Here is a 10,322-nt window from a genome sequence, read left to right on the forward strand (position 1 = left end):
TCTTTTAAAAATTCCAGTTATCTTTATGAAGTTGTACCAAAACACCTCATTTCGCCCAGACGACGCGATTCTTACTGTTACAGTAAGTTACGTTGGAATTTGTGTTAGACTTCGTTCTTCTTTTTTCTTTTTCTTCTTTATAATTTAACTGACACTGAAAAATTCTGATCATCATGATTGAGCTTCAGGAAAGCAATGTTATACCCAATAAAGGAGGGCTGGTTAATAGTGGTTAAAGGTTGGTTTTGATATACAAGTAAAATGGTCATGTCTCTATTCAGTTTAAAGTCTGACCCATAACTGACTTTATCTAAGTTTTGGCCACCACTGGTCTATATTTTCATTAAAATAATTTGAATAATTTTGTTCTAGCTGATTATAACAAAACTTGAAGTACAAAAAACCCCCAAACCAGCTATTCCAGATTGAAAGGATCTAGGCTGACACAGTGGTTTATATGAATCTACCTCTCATACATGATACAACGTGATAATGTAAATGTGACAATGTGGCAGGTTAAGTCAGGGATGTCAAACATAAGGCCCGGGGGCCAGACTCCAGTCCACCTTACTAGATGGCACTATTGGAAGGAAAATGTGAAGAACAGAAATGTTGAACTTTTAATTGTTTTTTCATGAGTTTTAAAGGTTTTCCTACTGACGAAGATTTTCTTGGCCCTTCAAGCTACACCTGAGTAATCAAATAATAGATTTCTGTAATATTACAAAATTACTTTTTAAAATTTGAAACACAAAGACTAGCACTTCATTTATTTATTTTTAATATAAACTATCTCAGGATTACATGTGTAATTGAAACATTACTTTCACTGGTCCCATCCACATAAACTCAAAGTGGGCTGTATGTGGCCTGTGATGTAAAATTAGGTTGTTTTTTTTGTTTTTTTTGCCTGTCCCATTTGGTTCTTTAGTCGTCAGAATTGTTGTCTGAAGACCAACAAGGATACCCAATGGATTTACTTTGCCAAATGGATCATCGTGGCATTGCCGTATTGGTCCATTTGATCGACCTTTGTTTTTATTGTTTATTATATTTTATTTTCAGATGTTACTGACTGGACAGACATGAGTGAGGGATAGGAAAGGGAGAAAGAAAGAGGAAGGAAAAGAAAAACAGAAGGGGAGAGGGACAGTGAGAAAGGGAGGGAAAAAAAATCTCCTGGATCACCTGTTGAGAGAAGAAGAATAGAAAACAAGCAAAAAAAAACCCCAAAGCAACATACTAAACACAACACCATCGCATTAATCTAGCTAAGTGTAAACAGCAGTAAATACTGAATATTCAATGTTGTTGTGCAGCACGCAGGACAGACAGCGCACAATGTGCTTTGAAGTAGCAGCCAAGAAAGGTGTAATTTAAGTCTACGAGCAGTGAACACCCGTGTGCACGCCTGTGTGGGTCATCGCGCTTGTATTCAAATGGTTTCCACATGTAATGATCTGCAAGAGGATGTAGCAAAAAAAAAAACGCGCACGCTTTAGCTCGGATTTTCACCATTTTGTCTTGACTTGTGATATTGTTGTTCATATGGGTTTTTGAAGAGGTACTTCTAGCAACCACAAGGAGGAGTATTGTACATACACTTGACATATTTGTCCTAGTGTCTCGCCGTCGTACGAAGTCTCCGCCTTCGTGGATAAGAATCTGCTGCGCACCCTCTGTAGGTCTTTGCAGACGTCAACCGTGGTAACTGCTGTTTGTCCCCTACCCGGATTCTAAGTGTTAAGGTATTGTTAGCGTATGGGTACATGCACTGGTATGACAAATCGGTGTTAACATCGGTCGGTTGTTGTCTCAATACCGATGGTAAAATGTCTGAAGTGAGCTTTTATTAAAGTGATGTTAAATTGATGGTTTTTTTTGTTTGTTTTACGCTCAGTACAGTCAAAGGTCCAGGTGAAATTTGTAAATTGCTATACTTAACAAATTAGTATAGCACGCGGTTTCGGTACGATCCTGGAACGTAACGTGGCTTTTTCAGGTACTGCGCTGTACTGCGAACAAAAGAAACCATGTGTATGTGAAGGCTTGGGCCTGCTCGTGAAAAGGTGCGCGGGTTAGGTGTTCAGCTCGCTGTTTTGACATAAACTGGATGCTCAGGCATGAAGGCAACTAGTAGTTAACAGGGTGCAGTTCGCTCCTCTTAAACTTGCTTGTGAAACCGCGTCGACATGCCAATAGAGCGCCTTCCGCGTGTCGTTTTACCATTGTCTAAATTATGGCAGACACCTCGATTCGTCAAATAAAGGAGTGAAATATGTGAAGCTCGAAAATTTATCAAGGAATTTTGATTTGTCAGTAGCCTATAGGAGTTAACTGTATTGTGCCAAAAGAGATTTCCGGTATTTTCCTAAAAGCGATTGCGGGAATTTAAGCTGTTAGAAATCTCTTGCTGACCTACAATCTGTCAAAAAATAGTTTAATCGTATCTCTCACTTAGAATGTCACGTAATTTGGAGCCATAAAGAGCCGTCCTATCACAAAGTAGCTGATGCAATGAGCTTTTAGCAAAGTCATTTTTATATATCCGGGTGAAGGGTGTCATTCTTATGTCTAATATTTTTTACTTAGATTAGTAAATAGACGGTAGTCAACGGGATATTCTTAAATATTTAACATTTATTCTTATAAATGTTAAATACTTAAGAATATCAAGACATGGCCCAGAGATGATCTTGAATGGCAAAACACAGAAATGACATTAAATACAACTGTTTTAGGTTACATTCTTTTTAAAGTAATTGTATACATTTCAGTATTTAGAAAGTGTGCAGGAACGATGTATGTTTAGTTGTGTGAAACAGACAACCTCAAATACTAAGCTAACATTCAGGGGACATTGTCAGTTTTACCTGCAGAAATAATAGTGAGCCTGCTGCAAATAGGCTTGAACTTGACCCTGCATTGTAGAATAAATGAATGGATCTCATTGGGTAATACTGCTCACATGAAGAGGTGGCACTGGGAGACAGAGATTAGCCCTCGATTTAGAGTTGAGGCTTAAAGCTTGAATGTGTGTCTTTGACCTGTCACACATTGTTGTAGCAGTTAACAGTCAAAACTAATATTATCTTAATTTGGTGTTGTATCCAAAATAATTTTTTCCCTGTAATTTATCTCCAATTATTTAAAAAAATAAAATAAAATCCCTAAGCAGTGAGTCGCTGTCACATTTTTATTCTGGCACATTCAGAGTCTTGACAGCATGATGAAGATCAATGTGTTCACTGTGTGGGCGGGGCTGCTAGTTCAAGTTTCTGTCCTCTTTAAATGATCACAGCAAGATGCATACTAAGCCAGGTTGCAAGCTGTACTAGCATTTTCTTTACAATGGGGTCCATACCCTCAGCATCTTGTCCTCTCATAGTCAGCCCCGCTGCTGACTGTGTCAAATGCAGTAAAGTGCTGTGAGTAACTTATCAGACGTGTTCTTTCTGCAGCACATAGGCTGCCTGTTTGTCTTCATCATTCTTGTCTATTTTCTTTCAGAGTCATGGCCGAGCTAAAGGAACGCACATTCATTGCCATTAAGCCTGATGGCGTGCAGAGGGCCATCATTGGTGAGGTCATCAAAAGGTTTGAGATGAAGGGCTTCAAGTTGGTGGGCATGAAGATGCTCCATGTAAGTATAGACTGAAAGAATCCAACCCTTACAGGTGAAACTGTATCATAGTGGTCAACATTTTTGCCCTTAAAACATTTTAACCATAAGTGTGCCAAGTAATGGGTAAGCCTGATTAGCCTACTCATCTGTTCCTGAGTGAAGCACAGCCAATTAGCTGTTAAGGTCTACTGATCCTGTAACATTTAACCTGATATGGTAAGGTGCTGCTTTATGTGAACATCAAGTTTGCTTAAGTTATAAACCTGCAACACTTAAATATTTCTGTTTAAACATCTGTCCTGTTAGCGTTGGTGTGAGAAACATGTTCTGATGATATGGTACTGGCCTAAATTTCAATGCAATTTCTGAGAAATTGGTGTGATTGTTTCTACACCCAGACTTCGTCTGTTGCTTGCGGCTAAAAAGCTGGGGGTAAACATGTTGATAAAGTTGCCAATTATGTTGAGTAGCGAATGGGTACTAATGCAGTTTCTAGAGCTGCATCAGTACACATATGGTGACAACACAGTTACTGTGATACTACAACAGAGGTCTCGAACTCCAGTCCTCGAGGTCTGGTGTCTTAAAACATGTGTCCCTGTTGCAACACACCTGAATTAGGTCATTATAGAACTTGACTACATGCTGAAATGGCAACCCCTAACCCTACTCGAGTAAATTTAAGTAAATGTAAGTGTTTGGAAAAATGTACTTCTAACAGTACTTTGATTGCACCATGTTCATTCACTCATGAGCTGCTGTAACATGAATCAAATGGCTGCATTGTGTGCTACTAATTGTGTGTTGCAGCAGGGACACATGGAAAAGTTTCAGGACACCAGCCCTTGAGGACTGGAGTTCGAGACCCCTACACTACAATTAGAGTGCTTCATCTGAAATTACAAGTATTACAGCAAAGCAGCGAGTGAAATGAAGTACAAATGATGACTCACAAATTAGGATGTGAAAGTGAACATTTACGAAACTGCCTTGTTTTCTTTGCTGCAGGCCTCTGAGGACCTCCTGATGAAGCATTATGTTGACCTAAAGGACAGACCATTCTTTCCTACTCTCATCAACTATATGAGGTCTGGTCCAGTGGTTGCCATGGTAAGACTCTATGTATGTATGCATGTCAACAGTTCAAGGTCAGATCTTAACCTCATTATCTGTCATGGTTGCTTCAGGTGTGGGAAGGCAAGGGTGTGGTGAAGACAGGCAGGGTGATGCTGGGAGAGACTAACCCTGCTGATTCTAAGCCTGGAACCATCAGAGGAGACTTCTGTATTGATGTCAGCAAGTGAGTTATCTTCGCATGATGGCAGATGTGAAACTACAGCGTGTATGAAGTGTATAGTCACTTTCTGACTCTGTCCTCGTCTTAAGGAACATCATCCATGGCAGTGACTCGGTGGAGAGTGCCAACAAGGAAATTTCCTTGTGGTTTAAAGATGATGAGCTTGTCAACTACACTAGTTGTGCCTTCAGCTGGCTCTACTGAGCTGCTCTGGGTCTGGAGCTCCCACCTCACCACTGCTTGGGCACAAAGTGAAACTTGCCTCAGATTTCCTGTGGTAAGATGTAGCCTGGAGGGAGAAGAACTTGTGTAAATCCTTTGTCTTTCACAATTCACCCCTCTTGTCCTTTACATTACCACTGTGCTCTGATTTGGTCTCTGTGGGGCCACGTGTAGTCCGAATTCATTCCTGAGCAAAATTCTATCTAGTCCTTCAATGTACATCGTTTAATGATTCCAAACCTGTCTTTGACTGTCTGTTTTGTTAACGGTAATTTGCTTTACAATAAAATAAAATAGCTGGCATCCTGTCTGTGTCATTGGTACTTATGTTCCTGTGTGTGGGGGGGGAGGGGGTTAAAATGTGGTGACTTTAGGCAGGATTAGTGTTAATTAGCCTGACAGTCTGTATTAGCAACTTCCTAATCTGACTAGATTAGGAAACTGCTTTCATACTGTCAATAGTTTAAAGCAACTTTATCATCCTTCCAGACATTGATGACTAATAAGAAAAATCTTTTAAGACTTCCAACTATTAAATGAACCATGTCAGTTTGCTGAGGAAAGGGGATTGGGTTTCTGCAATTGGCAGTGATCATTAAAAAACTTGAATTGGGTTCACAGTTCATCTTCCAGGTCTGAAAGTGAAGCTGATGTTCATCTCCTTACAGTGTTTTATGGCTATTATATCCCGCCGGGTCGACCAGCAGCATTGATTCGATGATTCAGATTTTCAAATTGACAGAATCTAGAGGTACAAAGACAGATTTTTAGTAGACAGAGGTAAACTTTTCTGAAAATCTTGAGAATGAGGCAGTGCAGTTCATCTCTAACGATCAGTCTGTGCTGTGCACTTAGCTGCAGATCAGTGCCAGAACTAGTTTGTGATGGTGCTGGTAAATTGAGTTTCTGGTGTAGTTCAAGTGTAGTTCTTCACGGTTAAGTCTGATGCAAAATAAGTCTGAGGCACACTAACGTGCTATGGTCTATTTTGATTCTCTGTGCATGTTTAAAGATGTATTGTCCAATGGTGAAGCAGAGAGGATTGGCAGTGTTTTGAATTATTAAACTTGTATTCAGTGTAAAAGTCACCAGAAACTTTCACAGCCATGCAGAAACAGTTGGCAACGCTTGTAAACAAAGACAACCAAATTGTAATCCAAACTTCTGGCTTTATTTACATGGTCAAAGCTTAGTCACAGCACAAATTAATCATATAAACAGAAACTTGTATACACTATCAAAAAGATGTACAAACTTGAAACTGCAATTTTGAAAATGTACCTCTAGGGTTATTGTTAATATCAATAGATTTATAACTGACAGATACTCCCTCCCCCCACCTCAATTTGTATCGAAAATAAATTTTTCACTATAACTCAATTTACCAGACAATAATAATCTCTCTCTCTCCCCATATATATCTATATATATATATATATATACACACACACATAGCACCACAATATAATCAGGAGGGGAAGTGATCGCATACAAAAGACCCGTGTTAGAAGCCAGGAAAGAGGATCAAAACAAAACAACTTCAGCATTTACCTAATTATTCTCATCTAGAAGAACCAGATCAGCTGCAAGACCTCCACAACCAAACGGTTTCTATGTAAGGCTATCAGTGCCAAGAAAAGGCAAAAACAAAAAACAAAACTGGATTACACAAATATTCAGCAAATGCAATAAGGCTGCAAGTCTGATTTTATTTTGTTTCAATTTTGGCTTAACACCAAAATTAGGAAAATTCTGACTTGGCATACCCAACTTATTTTACCACATAGAAATTTAATTCAAAATGAAATTTGTCACGTTTGTCTTACTTGGAAAATGAAATAATATAAATTGTTATCAGGTAATGTTATTCCTGATATTATGACATATTGTTCTCACTATTACCGTTTTGGTAGAGTAACATTTTTATTATTACTGTTACGTGCCACCAAAATCAAAATCATCAACCTGCTTTCATCTCAAGCTACTGAGATCCAAAGCATTAGGAAAGAAGGTAAATCAAAAAGTACATTTTCTACAAGAAAATATTAGGAACTGGAGATCTGAAATAACATTTGATTACTTGGGGTTTAATCTAAAGGAGGCCAGAAACACAGAACAGTCATTTTGTTTTTGTACAAATACGTTTTGCTGATCAGGTATTTTAATGTTTCCTTTTGCCTTCATACATGACACGAACATGAGCACCTTCTCAAAGGGCTCATGTCAATGAGTCTTGCACTTATTGTAAGACAATCATTTATTGTTTCACAATCAAAAACCTTTGCATTTCTTGTACAAGTTTCTCTTAAAAGGAAAAAATTTTTTCCTTTTAAAACAATTGTTTTCAAATCTCAGGAGATGAACTTAAACATGAATGCAGAATGGTTCATCTTGAGTGTTCGGAAGCAAAAGTTCTAATTAAGGAATCATAACTTAATTCTTAAATGAATTTTGTTTTTAAACACAGCTTAATACCAAATGTTGATATTTAACTATCATTTTAAAGGATAGTGATGATGATCTTTTAGCAACAGTCTTCCTCATTCATATATATATTTATTGTGTGTGTGTTATTTTTATATGTGTATATGTAAGTCCAAAAGGTTGGACTATTGCTCTCAAAAGACATTCTGTAATTAAGCAACAATGGGATCTATGACTGACGGGGGGGGGGGAATCAAACAAAAAAAACATTTACATACTTTTATGATGCTGGAGATGCAAATTTCTATTATGTCAATTATGCCCCTCCATTTTTATGTTTTACATGAATTTTTAATTTCTGGGAAGTAAGTTTTGACAGTTCTGTTTCTTGAAAATTCTGAAATAAATTAACAAATGAACTAAATATGCCATCACAAATCAGAATCACAATTCTGGGGAGGCTTCAGCGTTCAAATATCACGACCTGCTTCAAAATCTGTCATTTTAAAACCTTGTTAGCTTCCATACAATAAATCTACAAGATCAAAATGCCTTTGGGGTTTTCAAACCCTGCTGATTCACACAACCTTTACAAAGGATCAAAACTTCCTGAGAATTGAACCATTCAATTGAATCTTTGAATCTGAAACTTGTTAGTTTACCTTTACTGAGAAGTTTACAGATTCTCTGCATTTAAAAGCATCCTTTGGCCATAAAGTGAGCATTCTTTTTAAACCCTTTGACCATAAAAGTCACAGTTATACAACGCCCTATTGTTAATTTTTCTTACATGCTAATGATAACAGTGTAGTGATCGTGACATTTGCAGGCGCTATAAATTTTACTTAGTATAGCAAAATAAGATTGGATCTATTAATATTGCATTACATTCAAAATAGAAGACTTCCTCATGTGTTGCAATAATATTATTCCACGTTTGAAGTCTAGCCTTCAAGTGGATTATTTTCAGGTTGTTGATTTTTTTCCATTTGCATAAGCAATAGTCTATTTCATGCTCTCGCTTTAGCTAAACATAGCTAGCATCAGGAGGTAGTAGATAAACGGTTGCAAAAATCGAGCTCTAAGAATAATCAAAGGTGGTCTGTTGTCTTTTCCATTTTCTGGCTAAAGATGATTTCTTTGTTTGATTCCATCACAGTGGTGGAGTATAAATATATGTATTTACATACAATATATGTTTTTATGCCACTATGCTATGTGAATGCTGCCTTCAGAGACGATAGGAAAAGCAGTGCATTGTTTAATTATCAAGAACAACCTGTCATTCTGTGGCTCAGATGAATCCTAAACTAGCTTGCATACATGGCTTTATCACTCGTACGCACACCCACACACACAAACCCTACAAACATTTTGCATATTACTTGAAGACCTGTTTGGTTATAAGTTTGCCGTAACCAAGGTAGATTCTCCCACTTTGTCTTAACATGGGAGTCCAGCCACCTATATTGAGTGAATGGAGTATGTAGCCTCAAGTATGCCACATACAGTATTTAATCATATTCCATTAACTAAAGAATAAACCAACAACAGCCATGAAGTGAATTTACATTTCTGCCATCTACCTCCTTAACTTTCTATCCAGCAGATTAGGGTTGGTGGGGCGTTTAAAATGTAATTTTCTAATAAACTTTTGTATGCATTTAATATTTTTAAGTGATTCATATGTATTTAATACTACTACTACTCCTCAATGAATTCTATAATTCCCATTTCATTATGTCATACGTTACATTACTTCAGAATAAGGAAAATTTTTTTTCCTTTCAAGATTTTCTGTATTGCATATTATTTAAAAAAAATTAAATAATAGATTGAATATAATTGTGGCACACTGCAGATGCAGATTTTGGTAAAATTACAACTGAAATCAAAAGAAAAAGGACATGACATGTATATTGATAAACCTTTAACAGAATACCAAGATTATTATGATTATGTCCAGGGACCAAGTGATAAGACAAGTCTCTGATAAGACTGAAGTTCATCTTTTACAGCAGCTACAATCAGAGAGTAAAGCTCAAAGCATATTGTATGGCCGGGCAGTGGGGACATGTCATCATATCCTATCATAATAGTGCGATTTTTCATTTAAACTTTGCGACCTGCTGCTTACTTACACTTCCCGTTTCTTCTGAAATATTCTCATATCATCAAAATGTGGAGCTTTTTTTTTCTTTTTTAAAACAAACAAACAAACAAAAAAGCCATTTTCATTTCCACAGCTTCAGTAATCCTTTTTTTTATCAGTACAGCACACAGAATCTGAAGCTACCCCAGTGATAACTGCTTCAACAACTGCTCATTCACAGAGGTACTGCAGGACCAAAAACTCAAGCTTAGCTCCAAAAGCAAGTCATAACCCCTACATACAATGTTCAGCTTTACAGCATTAAAAGAAAAATGTGCTTATATCCCAGTATATGGCCAAGTTGTGGTGTGAGACACACTACCACAGGCAGCTGTGGTGTGGCTGGCAACAGGCCACACCTCCATTAACTGGCGTCACTGAACTAGACTTCTGGACTATACTTGTGTTGTTGATGCCTTTTGGCATCTATTTATCTGACAAATTATCAGCCCTGCTGGTGGAAAATAACATTCAAGATGTTTGTGCTTCACCCTTGGTGAGTGAAAACCTGAGTGTTTTATTAGCAGTAATTAGGCGGTATGTGGCTGCTAACCACCTAGCTAGCATTTGCTGGTAACTTAGCCACCTGTTGTTCAATTATG

General features: G+C 37.5%; 1 protein-coding gene across 1 annotated transcript; it reads left to right on the top strand.

Annotated features, from left to right (window-relative positions):
* Positions 1-1,659: 1,659 nt before the first annotated feature.
* On the top strand, positions 1,660-5,452 carry LOC102206051 (nucleoside diphosphate kinase A2-like). The gene is made up of 5 exons (XM_005749507.1): positions 1,660-1,748; positions 3,511-3,643; positions 4,634-4,735; positions 4,813-4,925; positions 5,012-5,452. The coding sequence occupies exons 2-5, from the start codon at positions 3,515-3,517 to the stop codon at positions 5,124-5,126; spliced, it is 459 nt and encodes a 152-aa protein (XP_005749564.1). The 5' UTR covers positions 1,660-1,748; positions 3,511-3,514; the 3' UTR covers positions 5,127-5,452.
* Positions 5,453-10,322: the final 4,870 nt, after the last annotated feature.

The sequence above is a fragment of the Pundamilia nyererei genome, unplaced genomic scaffold (genome assembly GCF_000239375.1).
Source record: "Pundamilia nyererei isolate P.nyererei 1_Seehausen unplaced genomic scaffold, PunNye1.0 scaffold00248, whole genome shotgun sequence".
Taxonomy (NCBI): Eukaryota; Metazoa; Chordata; class Actinopteri; order Cichliformes; family Cichlidae; genus Pundamilia; species Pundamilia nyererei.

Excerpts from the sequence above, each read along its gene's own strand:
- LOC102206051 (XM_005749507.1), top strand. The coding sequence starts at position 3,515 with ATGGCCGAGCTAAAGGAACGCACATTCATTGCCATTAAGCCTGATGGC. Across the intron at positions 3,644-4,633 it reads TGGGCATGAAGATGCTCCAT|GCCTCTGAGGACCTCCTGAT; the intron begins GTAAGTATAGAC and ends TCTTTGCTGCAG. Across the intron at positions 4,926-5,011 it reads TTCTGTATTGATGTCAGCAA|GAACATCATCCATGGCAGTG; the intron begins GTGAGTTATCTT and ends CCTCGTCTTAAG.